Source organism: Rhineura floridana, chromosome 7 (genome assembly GCF_030035675.1).
Source record: "Rhineura floridana isolate rRhiFlo1 chromosome 7, rRhiFlo1.hap2, whole genome shotgun sequence".
Taxonomy (NCBI): domain Eukaryota; kingdom Metazoa; phylum Chordata; class Lepidosauria; order Squamata; family Rhineuridae; genus Rhineura; species Rhineura floridana.
In genome coordinates this window covers 146,016,026-146,039,107 of record NC_084486.1, presented here as the reverse complement: position 1 = coordinate 146,039,107, position 23,082 = coordinate 146,016,026, and the positions used below count along the sequence as shown (strand labels likewise).

The following is a 23,082-nucleotide window of genomic DNA, read 5'->3' as shown; positions in this document are numbered from 1 at the left end:
TGATGGAGGTGCAGTTGCAGTCTCAGTAGTCTCATCCATTTTTGGTTCACAACTTGGAGTGCTTTGAAGATCTCTTCTGTTCCTTCAGTCTGAACTAAATATGATCTTGGAGTCATGTTTTGTCCAGTCACTCTCGCTGGTTTCCACACTCCATCTTGCCGAACATTAACAGAATCACCAACCTGCAAAGGTGGTAAAGGCTTTGAACCTTTGTCAAAGTAAAGCTTCTGTTTTTCTTGTCTTCTCTTCAGATGTGTCTGTATGTCACCTTTTACCTGCTGAGGTAGTAACAACGGTGCTGAGGTAGGCAACCTGGTTCTTAAACGTCTCCCCATTAAAAGTTGTGCAGGTGAGGCTGTATCTACTGTAGGCGTATTTCTGTAATCCAATAAACTAAGATAAGGATCTGTGTTATTCAGACTAGATTTCTTAAGAATCCTCTTTACTGTTTGGATCGCTCTTTCTGCCATTTCATTTGATTGAGGAAATAGTGGACTGGATGTTGTGTGAACAAAGTCCCAATCTTTGGCAAACATTTTAAAGTCTCTAGAGCAAAACTGAGGGCCATTATCACTGACAACCAATTCAGGTATACCATGTCTTGCAAATATAGATTTACAGTGTAAAATTTCTGATCTACTTGTAGTGTCTTCAAGCAAACATATTATCACATATTTTGAATAATAATCAACCAAAAGTAGATAGTCCTTTCTTTGAAATTCAAACAAGTCCATTCCTAGCTTCTGCCAAGGTCTTCTTGGAATTTCATGAGGTAACATTGGTTCTTTTTGGTTTTTATTTCTGAAGGTGTGACATGTGGTACATGACAGTACCAATTCTTCAATTTGGGCACACATACCTGGCCAATATACAGCTTCTCGTGCCCGCTTTTTACATAATTCAACACCCAGATGACTCTGATGTATAATATTCAATATCTCTTTCCTCAAATCTTGTGGTACTACGATTCTGTCACTTTTAAAAATGAGTCCATCATGAACACTTAATTCCTCTCTGTAATTCCAATAAACACGTATACACTCTGGAACTTCTACTCTTCTATCTGGCCACCCCTGCAAAATGGTATTTTTCAGGATTTGCAAAATGCTATCATTTTCATTAGCCACCTGAAATTGTTTCAGTTTTGATTCGGAGATTGATAAATAAGATAACGTGAGGTTAACAGCAACCTCAGCTTCTTCAGAACTTATTCCTTCACTCTGTTCAAGATATGCCCTGGACAGGGTGTCAGCAATTATTAATTCTTTGCCTGGTCTATAGTACACTTGTAATTGATATTTCTGCAGTGTTAACTGCCATCTTTGGATTCTTGGAGGTGCATTATGCAAAGGTTTTCTGAAAATTGCCTCCAATGGTTTGTGGTCTGTTTCCACAGTCACTTTTTTGCCGTAGAGAAATTGATGGAATCTTGGGCATCCAAACACTATTGCCAACATTTCCTTTTCTATTTGAGCATAGTTCTGTTGGGCCGCAGTCATTGCTTTGGAAGCATATGCAACAGGTGCACCTCTTTGCAACAGTACAGCACCTAAGCCTGTAGAACTAGCGTCCACTGACAGAGGTACAGGCTCTTTCACATTATAATATTTCAAAACAGGAGTTTTTGTAAATAGTTGTTTCAACTGTGTGAATGTTGTTTCATGAACTGACATCCAGCAAAATTCAACATCTTGGGCTGTCTTAAAGGGGTTGTTACTGTTGCCAAATTTGGGATAAACTTTGCTAGGTAAGTCACAATTCCTAGAAATCTTTGAAGATCAGCTTTGTTACTTGGGCTGGGCATTTCAGTGATGGCCTCTATTTTAGATGAATCAGGTTTTAGCCCTTCTTTGGTTAAGATGTGTCCTAGATATTTTATTTCAGTCATGGAAAATTTGTATTTCACTTTGTTCAATTTCAGATTCCTCTCTCGGCACCTGTCCAGAACTCTCTTCAGTCTCTCATTATGTTCCTGTTTGGTCTTCCCCCACACCAGGATATCATCTATGTAGCATGTGACCCCATCAATACCCTCAAATGTCTGTTGGAACATCATCTGATAGACCTCAGGAGCTGAAGAGATACCAAATGGCATTCTTGTAAATCGGTACCTGCCAAAAGATGTATTAAATGTACATAGCCTGGAACTGTTGTCATCTAGCTGAATTTGCCAGAATCCACTACTGGCATCAAGAACAGTAAACAATTCTGCTTCTGCTAGCTTACTGGTAATTTCTTCTACAGTAGGCAATTGAAAATGTTCTCTTAAAATTACTCTGTTCATATCTCTTGGATCTAAACATATTCTTATCTGGTCCCGGCCAGGCTTGTCTACAACCACAATTGAATTCACCCACTCTGTAGGTTCTTCTACCTTAACTATAACTTTTAATTGCTCCATACGAGTCAGTTCTGTTTGGACTTTATCCCTTAGTGCCACTGGAACCTTCCGAGGTGCATGAATTACAGGTGGAACCTGTAGGTTGATTTTAATGGTGTATTTCTCTGGTAAGCAACCTATGCTTCAAATTTATTCATCAAAACTTGAATTTTATATTTATCTGCATCATCATCAAACTGGAAAGTATTAAATACCTCTCTTGCTTCTTCACCTGCCACATGCAGAAATAATGCTGACTGGAGTCTCTCATCTTTCTTATCTGCTCCACTTGCAATGCAGTACAATTGAAACCCTTGCTTCCATCTTCTCCAGTTCTCTGCTGCATTTCCTTCAAACACCAACTTTCCTGGAGGCTTCAGCTGGTCCATTATTCACTGCCTTATGTTTTTAGGTAGTCTTCTGACACCATGTAATATTTGCAAGATTTGGAATGAACCACAAATACAGGTTAGAAGGAACAAACTTTACTTCACAGAGTGTTGCAGCATAACCAAGAGCTCTACTTTCATTTTCCTACTGGTCCCACCACCAACTGATTCCCCCATACAGCTATATCTAATTCACTTGAGTTCCTACTCACATTACACCCTCCCAGGAGCAATCAGCTCAATCAATGTTCCATCACTGCAGCTGACAAAAGAGAGGAAGAGGAGAGATGCTGCAGCCGAAACAAGCCCAGCTGACCCTTTCTCTTGATGCACTCTCTTGAGTGCTGTGCTGCTCAGCAATCTGTGTGGTGGAAACTGACTGTGCCAGCTGGAAAGAAGGAAGGAAGGGGAGGCAGATGCATGCACATGTAGTGCAGGCCCGCACATTGGTGGTGCACAGATCAGCCATTAATTTTTTAAACTGATAAATAATTCTACTTTTAGCTTTTTGCAACCCCCCCAGGATGACTTCGTGACTCCCCCCTGTGGACCCTGACCCCCAGGTTGAGAACCACTGGTCTACAAAGATCACTGCCCCCTTACATACACACACCAAATTAAGCTTGAAAAAACCACTTCCCTCCAGTCTAATTGCTAATGAGAGGAGGGGATAGTGAGTATATACATAAGAACATAAGAAGATCCTGCTGGATCAGGCCAATGGCCCATCTAGTCCAGCATCCCATTCTCACATTGGCCAGCCAGTTGCCCATAGGAAGCCTGTAAGCACGACCTGAGTGCAAAGACCACTCTCCCCTCCTGTGATTTCCAGCAACTGGTATTTGGAACCATACTGCCTCCACCTATGGAGGCAGAGCATAGCCGTCATGGCTAATAGCCACTGATAGCCTTTTCCTCCATGAATTTGCCCAATCCGCTTTTAAAGCCATCCAAGTTGGTGGCCATCACTGCCTCCTGTGTGAGCAAATTCCATAGTTTAACTATGTGCTGTATTTACTAAGAAAAACCCTTGCGGTTTAAGAACATTCCTATAGCCCACAGATATTTCTATAAAATGTTAAAAGCAGGGAAATTGGCAGCTATAGTAAATGTACCAGGGGAGCAGGAGACCTGACCTCCTCTCTGAGATATTGGACTACCCTACAAATTTGTAAAAATGCAAACACCATTTGGGTTGGTTTTTCACAGTCCAATCCACTTCCTGTGTACCTTGGAAGAATTTGGTAACATGTGCCTCTGAGCATATGGTGAGTGGTGGCAACACCTGCAATCAGCCCAAAGAACAGAAACAAGAAATGTGCTGTGCTGATCTTATTTTAGCAGGGAGGAAGCAACAATATTAATACAGATGATATCGTTCAGATAATCACTTTAAATATGTTTGATTTACTTTGCAATTTTAGTGAAGCGTTTTCTTTTGCTTCTGTTTCTGTGAATATGTGAAGTATGGCAACACTTTCCATAATTTCCCCCCCAAACAAACTCCAAAAAAAATGAAATGGCACTGACTATTCTGCAGAATAATCTCCAGTGGACATGACGAGTGTCTGAGTTTGCACAAGATAAAACAGTGGGACATGAAATATATTCTAGCAAATTTCTAGGTGTGCTCTATATTTTTAATTGGCTATGCCCACCCTTCTGAGTGGGAAGGGGAAAGAAGGGGAGGGAGAGGGAGGGGAGGAGATTGGGTGGGTGGGTACTGAGCAGAGGGGAAGCCCCTTTCCTTTCCCAAAGGAAAACATTGTGAACAATATCATTGCTTTTCAGGGTTTCCCCCACCTTTTTATTCTACAGCAGGCACATGTAGTCTCCCACCCAATTTTAAAACAAAGCTGTTGTTGGCCACATCCACACCAGACCTTTGTGTCACTTTAGACAGTCATGGCTTCCCCCAAAGAATCCTGGGAAGTGTAGTTTGTGAAGGGTGCAGAGAGTTGCTAGGAAAGGCACTATTCCTCTCACAGAGCTATAATCTCCAGTAGAGGGGCTGACTGTTAAACCACTCTGGCCACTGGAGCTCTGTCAGGGGAATAGGAGTTTCCTAACTCTCAGCAACTTCACAAACTACACTTCCCAGGATTCTGTAGGAGAAGCCATGACTGTCTAAAATGAAATAAAGTTCTGGCATGGGTGTGGCCCCCTGATTAGCCAAGCCAAACAGCTGTGAGTCTGGCTTTTAGAACACTAACAGTTCTTACTGAGCTTCCCCTACATAATAGTGGTAAGTGTTAAATTTCTTAAATTACTTAAAAATCAGCAATACATTTTTTAAACTTTTAAACTGCAGAAGATGAAGGTCAAAGTATGGGGCAAGGTCAGTAATAGGATTACAGGTACTCTGTGAACAAAGCTGATTTTTAATTAATTTCAACAAATTATGAGATCACTGACAATACAGTCCAACGGGGTCTGGATTTTCCCCCTCTTGTTTTACACTTTGAACTCTCAATTCCCTCTGATTGTTTTGTGTATCTCCATGAAAACTTCGAGGGTTATTAAGCAAGTGTTTCTGAGTTCAGGACTGCATGTTTTGCAAGATTTTGTTTTGAATTTACCTTATGGGAAGCATCAGAATGGTATGGGGGGTATTTTTAATTTAACATTGTGGAATGTGAAAAATCCATGTTGGCTATAGTCTACAACCACTCTCATGGTTGTATAATGAAGAAGTACTTCCTTTTGTCTGTCCTGAATCTTCCACCATTCATCTTCATTGGATCTCCATGACTTCTAGTGTTATACATATGTGTTGGCAGTGCCTGTGGTTGGGGTGTGTGTGTGTGAGTGTGAGTGTGTGTGTGTGTGTGTGTGTGTGTGTGTGTGTGTGTGTGTGTGTGTGTGAGAGAGAGAGAGAGAGAGAGAGAGAGAGAGAGAGAGAGAGACTGACTGACTGACTGACTCACAGCAGTTTCTCTGGTTTGCAAATGTGCCCACAGGCCAAAAACGTTTGGCAGCCTCAGAGTTATTTTTTGATATGTGCCAAGTTATAATGGGGAGGTGACAATCAGGCATCTATGCTTTTGAAGATGCTGCAAAGGTGTCATTGCTTTGGTACAATTATAAGAATCATACAACTCCCTCTAGTAACTGCTAATATCACTTACACATGGTTAGCCCATGGTCATGAGTTATATGAGTGGCCAGCTCAACACATCATTTAGACAAACGAAGTTATTGGACCAATTTTGTACATATTGTACATATCTCTGACCTTGGAAGAAGACCGATTGAGTAGAAACGCATCTGGTCTTTGCCTAAATTAGTTGTTATCTATTGGTCATATAAGGATTTTCAGAAGGCTTTGACTAGAATAGACAAGTGAATTTGACATTATACTGTCTTTGCCATTATTTTGACTACTGGTTTTTGACCAAGTTCTCTCTCTCTATTAGCTGTATAAGGATTTTGGTCAGGCTTTGAGCTGAATAGACAAGTCAATTTGTTATTGTAGTACCTTTGTAATTTTATCAACTTTGACCATGTTTTTCTATTTTTCAATTCAGTTAAAGTTGTACTCAATTTTCTTCTAATATTTAGAACCATTTAATAAATATGCTTTATTCCTATCCACCCAACTTAGTCTTTGCGGTTACTTTTGTAGGTTGGGGGTAGCATATTCTTTCTTCTGTTTCATTTTCATTCAAAGCATGCATTTTTAAATGCACTTAGATACATTTTTTGAACCAAGAATTGCACTAGAACATTCAGGAAATGCAAATACTGCAGATCAGTCGAGAATGTGCAGATCAGATTCCTCACTCATGCCTAAGAGAAAGAAAACTGACACACACATTGTTTAATATATTTAATTTAAATAACTTTTTACATTTGGGGGATTATCTTCAGTGTCACCTGAGGGATCTACTACAGCCATGTGATTCCTGATTGTAAGACTGAGGTTTGGTCAGGAGATGGATGATGGAACAAGCAGAGTTGCCAGTTAGCCACTGAGAAGAGTCCTTGTCCTTTTGGCCTGATTGGAGCCAATCAGAGCGAAAGGAGATGAATCAGTCAATGAGAAGACTCTTTTCAGTAGCTAACACACTGCCTTCCCCTTCATGCTGATTGGCTCCGAAGGACATCTGTTGTAGTGGAGGACAGCAAGGGAGACTAGGGAAAGTAGAAAAGGGTGTGTGGCTGCAAGGAGGCTTGATGTGACCATCATGAAAAGACCCTGCACGTCTGAATTTGATTGCCAGAGATCATTATCTTGATAGCTCTGGCAGAATGTCAACGGCCTCTCAACCAACTGGCTGTTCTGGGAAGAGAAAACATTTGTAAAGCATGGCTTTCTGCCCCCTTCTTGATGGCTGCAGGTAATATCATCAAAGTATGCCTGAGAAAGATGGGGGCAGGAAGAGCAGTTTTTTCTTGAGTCTGGAGATGGAAGCACAAAGAGGCCTGATTTGCTCTTTCTGAGAATCCAAAGGCATTACCCACCCAGAAATCTTATGGGGAAGCAAGATCTATTAGAGCATTAATGCCATGAGTTCTTTATGCTCAGCCTGTGCACATGTGTAAAGAAAACCATACATCCTGGAAAACATCAGCAACTTTCAGTGACCTTGATTTCAAGGAAAGCAAACCCATGGTATGTGCTGGGACTCCCGAGAACTCTTACTGCTCAGAGATTGGGTTGCACATAACAATATATTTGGCAACTTGTGCTCAAGCTTTTACTGTTTCACATTGACTTGTGGGTCATATCCACATCATACATTTAAAATGCTTTTATGCCACTTTAACTGTCATGGCTTCCCCCAAAGAATCCGGGGATCTGTTGCTTGTGAAGGGTCCCAAGAGTTGTTAGGAGACCCCCTCACAAAGCTACAACTCCCAGCTGAAGTTCATTTCTCTTTTTAGTTTTTCAGTAGCTCACATGGTCCAATGACAATTAAAGTCTCTCTTGTTTTATCTGAGCATCTAACTAGTCAGTGTGCACGTGCTATAGTGGCATAAGTGGAAGGCCACATTCCTAGGTTGTAAATGCGCTTGAAATGATAACAAAACACTTCCCTGCTTTTAATTACAATGTATCTCTAGGCAGCATCTCTTCCATATGATGCAATGGCAAGGTATAAAAAGAGGATGTACTAATTGCAGTTCCTTTTGAGAGGAACCAGTAAGTCACAGAACAAAGTTGCATTAATCAAACGCATCTCTGGGTAGAGAGTACAGCCTGGTAGAGATGGGCATATCCGGAGTGCTGGTTGCTGCGCTCATCTCTTTTCTGACTGTGCAGTTTGTAACGCTCCTTTGGAAGCACCGGCCTCTGCCACCTGGGCCTCTTCCACTTCCCATCATTGGAAGCCTGTGGAGGGTTGGCTGGAAGATTCGTCAAGATACACTGATGAAGGTATTTTTTTACATAACAACAGAAACGACAACATAGGTGGTGGAGTTGGTGGGAACCCCACACTGAATGACCAAGACAGCGCACTGTTTTCATGCACCGCTCCTTTTGTGGTGACCCTCAGTGGAGACTGGTGGCCCCAATATCAGTGGGGCAGCGAATCTGCTCCAGGTTTTCGTCTGAACTTTCAAGGAGCTGTCCAAAGTGCTGAAAAAGTAAAAGCAGCTTGGACAGCTCCCTGAAAGTTCAGATGAAAACCCGGAGTGGATTCACTGCCCTGCTGACGTCAGGGCCACCAGTCTCTGTTGGTGACCCTCATTGAAAGTGAATCACTCATGGAGCAGCAGGGACTCATGGGAATGTGTCTGAGGGTGGCACTGGGTCATCACATGCTACTGCTACATGACCTTCTCCACTGTTTCCAGTAACATACAATTACAGTGCTGCTAATGCATGATACCATTTGGCTGGGTCGTTTCCTGACCCCACTTTGGATGTGGGTGAAGAGTAAGGAGGCTGGAGAATTTCAACAAAAACAGAAACAGGAACAGAAATTGCTGATGTTTGCTTATTTGTCAAATGTCCAGACTGGAAATCAATCCAGTGAATATGATTGGCATTTGCTGTTATTGGTGCTTTCTGTCTGCAAACGATAGGTAACTGATTACATTTCCTACCCACCTTGCTTACCATTGTGTTTCCTTTGCATTGAAATGAATGGGGTGGAATAACATAATGACAATGTAACTTACTTAATTTATGAGTAGATCATGTAAGTTACACAAGTTACATTATTTTGCAACAGTGAATGGCGAAATGAATAATGTAGGTTTTGGTGGAAGATGAGCTGCAGTGGTGCTGCATGTGATGAATACAGGGCAGAATGAAAAATGGGGCCTTCTGACATCCCCAGTGAAGTAGGTAGGGAAAGACCCTGTAGGACAGTGTCCTCATATGACACTAAAACTGATTTATATTTAAATTGACTTATAATGTGGCTGTAAAACCTACATGGTCTAGAAGAGGGTTGTGGAAACTTTGGCGCTCCAGATATTGCTGGTCTTCAGTTCCTATCATTGCTAACCATTGGCCATGCTAGCAGGGACTGATGGAGTCCAGCAACATTTGGAGGTCTACAGAGTCCCATCGCTGCCCTAGAAAGCCCTGCTGCACTGGTCTTCTGCATTCTGGCCTGCAATATCAGCTTCCACACATGCATTCTACCGCTATACCATTCTACCTGTCCCCTGCTGTCAAGTAGAGAAGCCTTTCTGCATGACTCACCACCAGCTAAGTGTGGCTAGTGGAAGCCAAGGAAAGGGCCTTCTCTGTGGCAGCCCCCAGACTGTGGAACTCCCTGCCCAGAGTGAGTAAGCGAGAGACACCTTGCCCCTCTCCTTATGACTTTTCACTGTCAAAGGCTGCCTGGTTTTGTTTTTGTTCAGATGAGCATCTGGCTTGCCTTCTCGTTGATGGTTTTTAGTCTCCCAGTTGCAGTTTGGCTTTGCCATGGTTTGTCTTTATGGTTATGTTATTGTGATTTTGCTGTAACTTTTTTTGGTATTTTTAAAAAGCTTATTGGAAGCTACCTTGCAAATTCTGATAGAGTGGGCTGGCTGAGAAATGTATATATTTATGCATTTTTTACTGCATTTTATACCAGCTTTCTCCCAAGGTGGTTTGCAACTTTAATTGTAAAGTTGGCCCTGTGGAGGCAGCCACACTGGAGCAGCCTCATGGTGTCTGTGCCTACTTCCCCTTGTTCCCTTTTTCCTTCACACACCCAGCAAATAAATACACAAATAATACTGCAGGGCTCAAATATGCATTTTGGTGCTCTATGTGAAATTAGTGCACGTGTGTTTGTGTATGGCAATCCATCCCCCATGCCCCCCGCAGCCTGGAGTGGTACAGTCCAGCCACAGGTTTTCCACGCGATCAGAGGCTTGTCTCTATGGAGCCTTAGATGTTTGTTGAGTGAAGCAGCCTGTAAGTAATTGTGCAAGGCCACAAGCTTGCAATAATTTTCTTGCTGAAGTAATGCTAACGATTGAAACAGACTTTTTCACCAACCTACCAACCAACCGATCAAAGAGCAAAGGAGAGGCTAGCAAACCAATACAGGCTGTTGTGCATATTTGTTTATTTATCTGCGTCTACATTTTTCATAATGCAGGCTAGCGCAAAACAGACTGAGCAGCATTTCACAGACTGCTGTCTGGGGCTGATGGGAGCTGTAGTCTAAAACATCTGGAAGGCACCAGGTTGGCAAAAGCTGGTCTACGCATAGGGTCCTTTCTCATACGTGGCTGGTGAAGGTGCAGCTAGCTTGCACAGTCCTCTCATGCACTCTTTGAACATGAAAGGGGGGTTGTGTGAACTCACTTTCTCCGCCCCATGCACCACCACACAAAGACCTTCATAGCACCTTAAAGAATAAAGACCAATAGTTTTATTGTACCCTGAGCCTTCATGGACTAGAATCCAGTTTATCAGATGTATGTAGCTTCTAGTTCGTGTAGGCTTATGCTGTTATCTTTGTGATAACAGAAGACTCTTCGATGTTTTTGCTTCTGTGCCTGTGGACGTTTTCAGGCCGAGACATGAAGCAGTCACAACTCACATGTCTCTACCCCCACCCACACTGTAATGCCAAGCTGGTGCACCACAGTTGAACAAAATATGCACAATTTGTTCAAGATCCTGAGTTAGTTTTCAATAAAACAGTATAATCAGTCCAAGCTGAATTTAGAAATGGAAGAGGCACCAGAGATCATATCGCAGACATACGTTGGATAATGGAACGGAGCAAGGAATTTCAGAAGAAAATCACCCTGTGCTTTATAGACTACAGCAAAGCCTTTGACTGTGTAGATCATGAAAAACTATGGAATGCCTTAACATAAATGGGGGTGCCACAGCATCTGATTGTTCTGATGCACAACCTATACTCTGCACAAGAGGCTACTGCAAGGACAGAATATGGAGAAACCGATTGGTTCCCTATCGGAAAGGGTGTGAGACTAGGGTGCATTTTATCACCCTATTTGTTTAATCTGTACTCAGAACATACCATATGGAAAGTAGGATTGGACCAAGATGAAGGAGGTGTGGAAACTGGAGGGAGAAATGTCAATAATTTAAGATATGCAGATGATACCATACTCTTAGCAGAAACTAATAATGATTTGAAACGAATGCTGATAAAAGTTATAGAGAAAAGCACAAAAGCAGGACTACAGCCAAATGTCAAGAAGACTAAAGCAATGACAACAGAAGATTTATGTAACTTTGAAGTTGACAACGAGTAGATTGAACTTGTCAAGGATTATCAATACCTCGGCACAGTCATTAACCAAAATGGAGACAATAGTCAAGAAATCAGAAGAAGGCTGCGACTGGGGAGGGCAGCTATGAGAGAACTAGAAAAGGTCCTCAAATGCAAACATGTATCACTGAACACTAAAGTCAGGTATTCACGATCTCTATGTATGGCTGTGAAAGCTGGACAGTGAAAGAAGTGGATAAGAGAAAAATAACCTCATTAGAAATGTGGTGTTGGAGGAGGGCTTTGTGCATCCCGTGGACTGTGAAAAAGACAAATAATTGAGTATTAGAACAAATTAAACCAGAACTATCACTAGAAGCTAAAATGATGAAACTGAGGTTATCATACTTTGGACACATAAAGAGAAGACATGATTCATTAGAAAAGACAATAATGCTGGGAAGAACAGAAGGGAGTAGAAAAAGAGGAAGACCAAACAAGAGATGGATTGAAGCCACAGACCTGAACTTACAAGATCTGAACAGGGTGGTTTATAACAGATGCTGTTGGAGGTCGCTGATTCATAGGGTCGCCATAAGTCGTAATCGACTTGAAGTATGGTTGCCAGGCTCAAGGCCTGAGAATGATTCTCTGTCTTTAAGAGATGAGAAAATTCAGCCAAGTGCAGGTGTTCTTGCAACAGTGTAATGGGAAAAACCACAAGGTGGGATTCCCCCTGCACAACTTTTAAAGATAGAGAAGACCTCTTGGAGGCTGGGCCTGGCAACCAAGAGAGCCCTTGGGCTTAGGGTGGTATATAAATTTAATTAATTAATTAATTAATTAATCTCCATTCCTTTGGCTCTGGGGCACAGGATGTTTGCTGGCAAGCCTTTCTGGCAGGGTACAAATGCTCTAAATCAGGGATGGGCAGACTTCAGACTTGCTGGATCTACTTTGTTTTTTACCAGAATCCCAAGGTCTACCAACCGGAACCAGATGCAGAAGGCAGACAGTAGACAGACAGTAGAGACACACTTATTTTTATGCCGGTTCCAGTGTGCCTCCACCTCTCTTTTCTGAAAACGGAGGCACACAAGGCTAGTCAAACCTCACCCCTTTTTGCTGTAAAACTTTGTGGGAGCAGCTTGAGTGTGCTTTTTTAAAAAGCCAGCTTCAAAGAGATTTACAACTGATTGGCAAATCAACCTGTTGCCCCTCCAGGTGTGACCAATGCAAACATTTTGCTGTAGGTGACTAGTGTGCTCACAGCCTTAGTATTAAAGAACAGGGATTGCCTCTGACCACATTCTGAGCAAAGGAATATTTATTTTTAGTATCAGAACTGAACAGATTTCATACAGTCCTTTCACTCAAGGTTAGCTTTCTTTGTTTTAACAGCCTAAGTGAGGCCCCATCTCAACAATACATTATGGTACCACTTTAAGCAGTCATGGCTACCCCCAAAAAATCCTGGGAAGTGTAGTTTGTGAAGGGTGCTGAGAGTTGTTAGGAGACCCCTATTCCCCTTAGAGAGCTACAATTCCCACAGATCCCTGGGAAGAAGGATCAGTTGTTAACCCACTCTGAGAACTGTAGCTCTTTAAGGGGAATCGGGATCTCAGCACCCTTAACATACTACAGTTCCCAGGATTCTTTGGGGGAAGAAATGACTGTTTAAAGTGGCACATATACTGCTTTAAATGTATAGTGCAGATGGGGCCTCAGGTGGAAAAAGTCATTTTGTTGTTGCTATCATTAAACAGGAATTAGAAAGCCTTGCTGATCTGCCGCAAGAATCACCCAAAGATCTACCAGTTGAGCCTGGTCTACCTTCTGCCCACTCCTGCTGTAAAGAAATAAAAATAAACAAGAAATTAAAACCACAGCTGAAAGAGAGAGAAAAGGCAGAACTGAGAAGTGGGAAGGCATAATGCAAAACAAGAGACAGAATCTTAAGCATGCATTGAAAGAAGTGTGTGTGGGGGGAACCTGTGATCGCTTCCAGACTGATTTTGGGGCGTGAGTCAATCACATATCTACAAATTCAGGTGCGGCAATTACAGGGGATTAGGAGATCTTGCACAACAAACCTGTTTCCCCAAAAGACTGGATTTTTTTGCGATGAGGATATGTCAGGAAAATGCACTTGAAGGTGTGGGATAAAATTTGCTTTGATGCAACTTCATCTAGCTTCCCTCCCAGCAAATCAGGATGAATACTCAATAAATAAGTCATCTGGAAGCACCTCCGACTTGCAGCTGCCCAGGAACACCTTCCATTGTACAACTGAAACCTGGTGGGATGACTCCCTGGCTGGAATACAGCGATTGAAGGATATAACTTGTTCAAAAAGAACAGAAGGAACAGAAAGGGAGTTGGAGTTGTGCTATAAAATATATATATCCCTGCATTGAAATATAGGAAGATGAGCTTGGTAGTTTCACCGAGAGTATCTGGATTAAAATAAATGGACCAAGGAATAAAAGGAAGGTGGTGGTTGGAGTCTACTACCGATCACCCAATCAAGGAGAAGATGAGGATGAAACTTTTGCAAAACAAATGGCCAATGTTTCGAGGAGCCATGAGATAGTAGTAACGGGGGACTTCAATTACCCTGATATTTATTGGGAGGCAAATTCTGCCACAGATGGCCCCTCCAAGAAATTCCTGATTTGTGTTGAAGATAACTTTCTTCTACAGAAAGAGGAAGAAGCAACTAGAGGATCGGCTATCCTTGACTTGATTCTAACCAACAGAGATGACTTGGTGGATGAAGTGGCAGTTATGGGAACTCTGGGAGAAAGTGACCACGCTATACTAGAGTTCTTGATTTCAAACAAAGCAAAAGCTGAGAGTAGCCATACGCGTACCCTGGACTTCAGGAAAGTTGATTTTAATAAACTCAGAACAATGGTAAGTAAGGTTGCATGGCAAGCCACCCTAATGAGAAAAGGATTCCAAGATAGGTGGAAAAACAACAAGGAAAAAAGGGGGTAGACAGCAGAAGAAGCCAGTGTGGCTTCACAGAAAACTTAGAGATGACCTGAAAACAAAAAAAGACACAAACAGGAAGTGGAAGGAAGGCCAGACTTGTTTGTGCTTGTTTGCCACATTTTATCATATGTGGTGGCTGTGTAAAAAGGCAAAATCATTTTGGGCACAGATAGGTAGGATGATGCAAAAAATTCTAAAGACAAATATTCAGTCAAAACCAGAATTTTTTTTATTGGGTTTTATGGATAAACAAATAGAAAAGAAATATGGAAGAATAATATTATATATGATTACGGCAGCAAGATTATTATATGCACAAAAGTGGAAAATGGAATCAACACCAACAACGGAAGAATGGCTATTGAAATTAATGGACTTAGTAGAGATGGATAAATTGACATGTTTACTTAGAGAAAAATCGATAGACACATTTCTTAAGGAATGGAAGCCTCTCTTAGACTTTTTGTTGAAAGATCAAAATAAAATGATGATATTGGGATTTGACGATTAATTAAGATAGCCTATGGAGAAAAGTGATCCTGTATGTATATATTAAGGGACAGGTTTGATATATATTATATACTTATAGCTGATCTGCGACAAATCGGAAGTCAACTATTTTTTTTCTTTTGTTGTATTGCTATGTTTTTGTTGTTTGACTTTGTTTTGTTTGTCTTTTGAAAAATTTGAATAAAAATTATTAAAAAAAAATTGTTCTAACACCCAATTATTGGTCTTTTTTGCAGTCCATGGTATGCGCAAAGCTCTCCTCCAACACCACATTTCAAACGAGTAGATTTTTCTCTTATTTGCTTTTTTCACTGTCCAACGTTCGCATCCATACATAGAGATCGGGAATACCATGGTCTGAATGATCCTGACTTTGGTGTTCAGTGATACATACTGCTTTAAATGTATAGTGCAGATGGGGCCATCATGTAGAAGAGATGCTACCCAGAGATAGGTTAAACAGGGAAGTGTTTTGCCATCAGTTCAGGCCTAGGAATGTGGCCTTCCTCTTATGCTGCTATACCACGTGCAGACTGCTTAGTTAGACAATCAGATAAAACAAGAGAGACCTTAATTGTCATTGGACCATGTGAGCTACTGAAAAACTAAAGAGAGAGAGAAGTTGTTGGCAATGATCTTCTGCTGTGTATAGTTTATTTTTAATGAATATTTATAACATTTTACAAGACATCAGGTAATACCAATCTACTCACACACACCCCACTTCCAACGCATATAACATGAAACACATCAATACACCCAGCAAAGAAGAGTTCCAATGAGAATACAAAGCAGAGGCCTCACAATCCGTGGAAAGGACTAGAATGATAATTAGGGCTCAGGAAGTCAGCCAGAAATTCTTATATGCTGTCGGTAAACTATTATTGTCTCTGTCATTCATACACTTAATAAAGTAAAACTAATCCACTGTTGCCTATGGCCATACTACCCTGAACATGCCCGATCTCCTCTGATCTCAGAAGCGAAGCAAGGTCAGGCCTGGTTAGTACTTGGATGGGAGACTGCCTGGGAATACCGGGTGCCGTGGGCTTAGAGGAAGGCAATGGTAAAACCACCTCTGAATACCTCTTACCATGATATCCCTATGAATACATCCAAAAAAAGATTCATGGGGTCGCCATAAGTCGTAATCGACATGAAGGCATATAACAACAAAATCCACTATCACTTGGGAATTGTAGCTGTGTGAGGGGGTCTCCTAACAACTCTCAGGACCCTTCACGGGCGACAGATCCCAGGATTTTTTGGGGGAAGCCACGTCTGCTAACCCCCTTCACAGCTATACCCCCAGGATTCACTGGCTGCTTTCACACATGGGGGTTATTGCATCAGTTTTGTGGATTAAAATGGTAGCACTTCTGTCCCGATTATTAAAAATTCATTTCACACTGCAGTACTTGTTGCATTAGGGAATTGATTAAGAACAGCCGTCGCCGTGATCATATCACTCCGGTGTTAGTAGATCTACACTGGCTCCCAGTTATTTGCCGGGCCCAATTCAAGGTGTTGGTGTTGACCTATAAAGCCCTATACGGTTTTGGCCCAGTTTATCTGAAGGAGCGCCTCCAGCATCACCAATTATGCCGCCTGACGAGATCAGCCACACAAGACCTTCTCTCAGTCCTACCAGTTAAAATAGCGAGGCTGGTGCAGACTAGAGAGAGGGCATTCTCGATTGTGGCCCCCACCCTCTGGAATTCCCTTCCTTTCGACCTTCGCCATGCCCCCTCCCTGATAGGTTTCCGCCGAGCCTTGAAGACCTGGCTGTTCAGGCAGGCCTATGCGATCCCTGGGGTGGGTTAGTTTTTAACACTGTTATTAATCAGAATTGTAGTGTTTAGTCTAATTATTGATTGTGGCCCTCATTGATTTATATTGTATTTTATTGTATTGATGTACGTCGCCTAGAGTGGCTGTTAATTCGGCCAGATAGGCGACTCATAAATAAAATTTTATTATTATTATTATAACCGTGGCTTTTTCAGCCAATATGCCAGCATTTCGTGCAAATGTCTTTCACATGGCTGCAATGAACAACTTCCTGGTTTTGTCCCTCACCTGTTATACACATGTGCACTGTAGTTCCCCATTGTGTAGGAGGTCTAAGATCTTGGTCCGTCATGATGTGACTCCTCTCCATTTAGCACCTGATGTTATTTCTGTGGGGTGTCTGGACACGGGGGGGGGGAGGAAGGGGAAGTGCTACCTGCATCTATGCAAGAATACCAGTACAATTTTCGCCAGGAAAGAAAAAGTGATGCGCCTAAAGAGCAGAAACGCATTGCATGCCAGGATGCCTGTCAGGTAAGTGGCTGCAGCTAGCACAAATCTCCTGCAATTTCCTGGGTTCCCAAGCTTACAGATGGATTAGTTCTGGTATCATTTATCACGGAAATGAACACTAAACTTCCACTATATTCCACTAGATTTCCGGAAGTATCTTTTACATTGTGCGAAAGATCAAATAAAATGCACAAATTACAAGGTAAGAAATTGATGGAATAACGGGAAAAAGTGCAGTGTGAATGCAGCCGCTATCTCTTCTGCAATTACAGAATTATAGAAGCAGAATAAAACTGCTGTGTGCGTAGGCTCCCTGGCCTCACTCTGTCTCTCTGGGGGCTAAATGTTGCTAGAAACATTTGATTTTAAGAATTCTGAAATGACAGCCTAGTGTGGGACTAAGATTTCAGAGATCAAGGTAGTTAGCCATGAAGCTCACTGGTTACTTATCTACCTCCTAGGGCTGTTGCATGGGGAAAGGAGAAGAACTTTATAAGCTGCACTGTGATTTTAAGTTTCTTTAAACAGTAATGTTGCATTTTAATTTAACTGTTGTAACCCGCTCCGAGGGAAGAAAGGGGTTCTGACTGGCCAATCCCATTGAGGGTTGTATTTTTAAACTGGCACCTCAGTGGAAGACTCTTCTACATGTAATCTGTTACAGAGGAATTGGAGCTGTTAAAATGTCTGTTAGAAGATTCAGGACAGACAAAGGAAAGCACTTCTTCATGCAACACATTGTTAAACTATGGAATTCACTCCCACAACAGGCAGTGACAGCCACCAACTTGGCTGGCTTTAACAGAGGTTTAGACAGATTTATTTATTTATTTATTATCATTATTTTTACCCCGTCCTTTTTCCAAAACTGGAACTCACAGCGGCTTCCAGATAAAACCACACATATAATTAAAAACATACAAAAGTCTAGATTAAAATCAAATTAAACAATTTACAGTATTAAAACCATTCATACATACAGTTAAAATAATTCAAACTCAGTTTAAAATAATACAGTTAGGCAACAGCAATGCAGCACCCTTCAAGACCTGTCCTTATCAGCTTTCAGTTCCAAAGGCTTGTTGAAATAAAAAAGTCTTTGCTTGCTGACGGAAGGACTGCAAGGAGGGGGCCATTCTTGCTTCTCTAGGAAGGGAGTTCCAAAGCCTCGGGGCAGCCACCAAAAAGGCCCTATCTCGCGTCCCCACTAGTCGTGCTTGTGAGGACGTAGGTATTGAGAGAAGGGCCTCTCCTGAGGATCTCAGGGCCTGGGCAGGCTCATATAGGGAGATACGGTCTGACAGATAGCCTGGACCTAAGCCACATTCATTCATTCATTATTATTTATAAAAATATTTGTATACTGCTGTTCATGGAGGATATCAGTGGCTACTAGCCATGATGGCTGTGCTCTGCCACCACAGTCAGAGGCAGTATGTGTCTGGAAACCAGTTGCTGGTAGACGCAGGAGGGGAGATTTGCTCTTGCACTCGGGTCCTGCTTGCGGGCTTCCTACAGGCATCTGGTTGACTACTGTGAGAACAGGATGCTGGACTAGATGGGCCACTGGCCTGATCCAGCTGGCTTTTCTTATATTTTATGTCTACCCTTGTATCAATATATATGATGGCCAGGCTTCCCCCCTCTCATGTGAGTCCCAAAGCAAGTGGGGGATGGCTTTGATTTGTAGAATGTTACTGCAGAGTTTAGGTGTTGCTTCTCTCTGTCTCTCTGTCGCTCTGTCTCTCTCTCTCTCTCTCTCTCACACACACACACACAGGGCAGATCCCATTGGCCAGCTGCACCCTGCTCCTGGAGCAAGGAGAGGCAGCAGTAGCCATGACCCCTTCTCTCCAACCCAGGTTCTTCCCTCCCTCTCGTTCCACTTTCCCGTCTCTCCTTTGCTCTCAGGGGCTGACTCATCTCCTTTCACTCTGATAGCAGAGTGGGTAGGAGAGCCTAGCTGGGAGTCCTGTTTGTATGCCTTAGATGTGGACCCGTAGATGTCCTCATTGATGTGAGCATTGCCATTAGGCTGAGAGTTACTAGGTCCAGAGGGATGGTGTAGAGCAAGAGGCCAGTTCCTATAGCTGAAGTGTTTGGGACTGCCAAGGTACGCCCTGCTAGGTGAGAGGAAGGGGTAGTGAGATTTTAGTGGCCCGCCTGGGTTGAAGGACTGATTCCTATAGACTGCAACTCCTGTCATTCCTGACCATTGGCCATGCTGACTGGGGCAGATGGGAGTTGGAGTCAAGATGGGTTGGGCAAAAATATGCCTTCCACAAGTCAGCCAGATCATTGTAGGAATTTGGTGCCATGCATGAACAAAGAGTGGCAAATGTTTTGGCACCATAACAAGCAAGAACACTGCATACAAAAGTTCCAGACTTCCTGTTTTCTTGGCTTCCAGGTAAATGGCACAAACCTTTGTCATAAGAGACCTGAGATGTTCTTGCCCCAAATCCTTCTCCTTAGCACAGCGCAACCATTTTAGATTTAGAAGCAGCAGCAGCACAAACATTCCCGTCAAAAGCACATGATTCTGGCACCTGGATGTTTTCCCTAACAATTCCACAGCTGCCTCTACTGCAGACATGCATTACCAAATATTGCACCAATGGCAGTCTCTCTCCCTGGGGAATTGCAGCTTTTTTGGGGGAAGAGTGTTTTTTGTCAGAATCACAGTATGTGGGAAACAGATACATCTCCCTCCCCATATACTGTGTCCCTGATTCTGATTGTTGGGGCAGGGGAAGAGGCAGGGGCTCTGCCTGCAACTGCACTTTAAAAACAAAAACAATAGAGATGCATGGAATGCAATAATGCATTCTCCATATCATCTGGTTTGGCCCCAAGTATGACATTAACTTTGCTCTCTTTGACTTTACTTACAGCTTGCAAGCAGTTATGGAAATGTTTTCACGTTGTGGATAGGGCATACACCAGTGGTTGTATTGGCTGGGTTTGAAGCCGTGTATGATGGGCTAACTGGCAACCCTGACGCATTGTCTGGAAAACCAATGTTCCCTTCTATAAAAGTTCTGGGAAAAGAAAAGGGTGAGTTGTTGCAGAGAGCAAATCCCTTTCCATGCAGTAATTTGATGCTGGGGTGGGAGTCTGTCCTTTCTTCTTAACCTCAGCCAGTATGAAATGAAGGTGAGTTTATGTGCTCATTTTGACAAAAGGATAGTGCAGGCAGACTTACTTTTTAAAAAATCACACCTTATACAAAATTGGGTAGAAGGGGAAGGGGAGAGGACAGATAACATTGCTTTGAGCGCTAGATCAGGCTGTAGGGATAGGGGAGAAAGTCAATTTTATTTGCATTTTAATGAGAAATGTCCTAATTTCCACTTCTTGAACCAATATGCAGACTGAAACAGTGCTATCCTTTAAAATTGACACTTCCCTGAATTCTGCAATAATGTTCTCCAACTAACCAGTGTTTACAAAAATGCACATGTGCATAAAATGCATATATTTGTGAAAGTGACAAAAATGCCTTATATGATGAGAACGTGCTTACAAAAATGTGTACACTAGTCAAAACATATTAGGAGACATTTGCAGTAAAATGCTGAAGATGTTTATGAGGATTTTTAAAAGATTGCAAATTGCTGCAGAAATGTGGAGAACCGAATTTAAGATCAGAAAATTGAGAAACTGAGTGAAACTGAACTTGATAGATTCATCCACCCCTAGCTGTGGGCCACCTGTCCCGGACAGATCATAACGCTGCTTTTGATCGCTGTAGGTATCCTGTTTTCCAATTGCAAAACCTGGAAGGAGCAGAGACATTTTGGACAAGCTGCCCTGAAGAAGTTGGGGCAAATGCAGAAAGGTCTTGTGCAACAGATAGAAAAGGAGGCCTGTCAACTTGTGGAGATCTTTGCACAGGAAAAGGGTATGTAAGCGATGGCTGAAAAATGCGGCAATTGTGCAAGCTGATCTGCAGGCACTCTCTGCCTAGCTAGCCAGCCCACCTGCTGTCTTACAATGCAACAGCTGCAGAAATCTAGCTCTGCAGAACCAGTGATGCTTGCCACTTCATCACAGCCCATGGGTGGAACTGGAACATATCCTTAAATCTGTTCAGAAAGTGCCCTTAAAGTGAAATAAATGCACATTCCCAGACAGGTTACATCCTTCCATACTGACAGCAGATGATCATTCAAGCGAACGGTTTTAATCCTGAGACATATGAATATATGGAATCCTGCAGGATCAGACGAAAGGCCTCTCTAGGATAGCCAAATGCCTATCTAAGGTATGCATTGTCCAAAAGGGGAAAAAATCACCCCCAAAAAAGAAGATGCCAATTTGCATATAATTCGCAAATAGTTATGTGCCAGTTACGAAATTTCTATCTATTTTCTATTTAGTCTCCACCCAGATGCTGTTGATGAGCAACTTCAAGTTCTCAGCTCTTCTTTCTAATGGTTCTTTATCTCTAATTTGGACTAGAAAGCCTTTAAAATAGAGGCCTGTCCTTTAAGCGCTCTTCAAATAGAGGCCTATAAAGTAGGACACATGGCCACCCTAGGTCTACCTGGTCCAGCATCCCTGCTTTTCTCATTGGCCATCCAGGGAGCTGCTTCTGAACATGAAGGTTCCAGGTAGTTATCATAACTAACATCCTATTCCCCTGAAATTCATGTAATCTTTTAAAACCCATCTAAATGAGGGGCCTTAGGCACAGAGAAAGTCAGGTGGATGCTTAGGTGGTGGTTACACTGTGCCTGGTCTTTGTTGAGCATCCATCCTGGTTTGTTTGCAAGGTGTTTATACATCTCCCCGTTAATCATCCATTCATCCCATATGTTTCAGTTCATTTCCCTGTCACTTTGAACTGCAAAAAAAAATCTGGTGTATGTGTGTGTGTTTAAGTGGATGTGTTGCACTGGGGTGACAGAGCACTTTAGTCCACTTTAATTGTGCAAACCTGAATTTCCAGTGGGCGCTTGAATCCCTATTGTAAATAGCAACAGTCTAGTCTAGAGGCACCCTAAGTGTCCTTTATACGGGTGAACTGGTCCTGAGATGATAACACTCTGAAATAGTCATGGTGTGGATCTGTGATTCGCTCCCGCTAGCTCCAGAGCCCCAGACCAGTAGAATGAATGCTGATGCGATTGTGATAGGTGTTTGTTATATCTGCAGGACAGCCACTAGATCCATCATTGCCCATCATGCTTTCAGTCTCCAGAGTGATTTCTTCTATTGCCTTTGGACATCCTGTTCCCACTGATGATAAAGCCTTAAGGGAGCTGACTGAACACTTCAGTACTGTTACAAAATTTAGGGGCAGTGTTGGAGAGATGGTGAGTAGTAATTTATTCCCTGTGTGACTGGAGAAACCACCACCACCACCATGGGGACAACACTGTATGGCATGCAAACCTGCCTTATCCTGAGTCAGAGCCCTAGTCTAGCCAGCGTGCATTGCCCACCCGTGATTGGCAGCAATTGTGCTGATTGTCAGGCTAAGTGCAGTTACATCCAATCGTCTCCTCTGAGCTCTTTTACCACTGGAGTTGTAGATTGGAACTGCCACCTTCTGCATGCAAGGTTTGAATATAACCCAGTACGTTACATGACTGACTAATGAGGTGCAGCATATCTGCCACCTCACTCTGCCTCGCTTAGGGGAAAGGCTGTAGCTCAGTGGCAGAGCATCTGCTTTGTGTGCAGAAGGTCTCAGGTTCAATCCCCGGCATGTCCAGGGAGGGCTGGAAGAGAATCCTCTTTGAAACCCTGGAGAGCTGCTGCCAGTCAGTGTGAGAGTTACTGAGCTAGATGGACGTGATGTCTGAATCAGTGTGAAGCATCCCATGTTCCTGAGCATAATGGAAGGGCC

General features: G+C 42.5%; 1 protein-coding gene and 1 pseudogene across 1 annotated transcript in view; both read left to right on the top strand.

Annotated features, from left to right (window-relative positions):
* The first annotated feature begins 7,914 nt into the window (after positions 1–7,914).
* The window catches only part of LOC133389574 (cytochrome P450 2J5-like), a 34,898-nt gene continuing 19,730 nt past the window's right edge, over positions 7,915–23,082 (top strand). The window contains exons 1-4 of the mRNA XM_061637509.1: positions 7,915–8,149; positions 20,120–20,282; positions 20,980–21,129; positions 22,386–22,546. Coding sequence (XP_061493493.1) covers positions 7,982–8,149; positions 20,120–20,282; positions 20,980–21,129; positions 22,386–22,546 — 642 coding nt within the window. The 5' untranslated portion in view covers positions 7,915–7,981. The remainder of the gene's footprint in view (positions 8,150–20,119; positions 20,283–20,979; positions 21,130–22,385; positions 22,547–23,082) is intronic.
* Positions 15,854–15,972, top strand: LOC133389742 (5S ribosomal RNA; annotated as a pseudogene).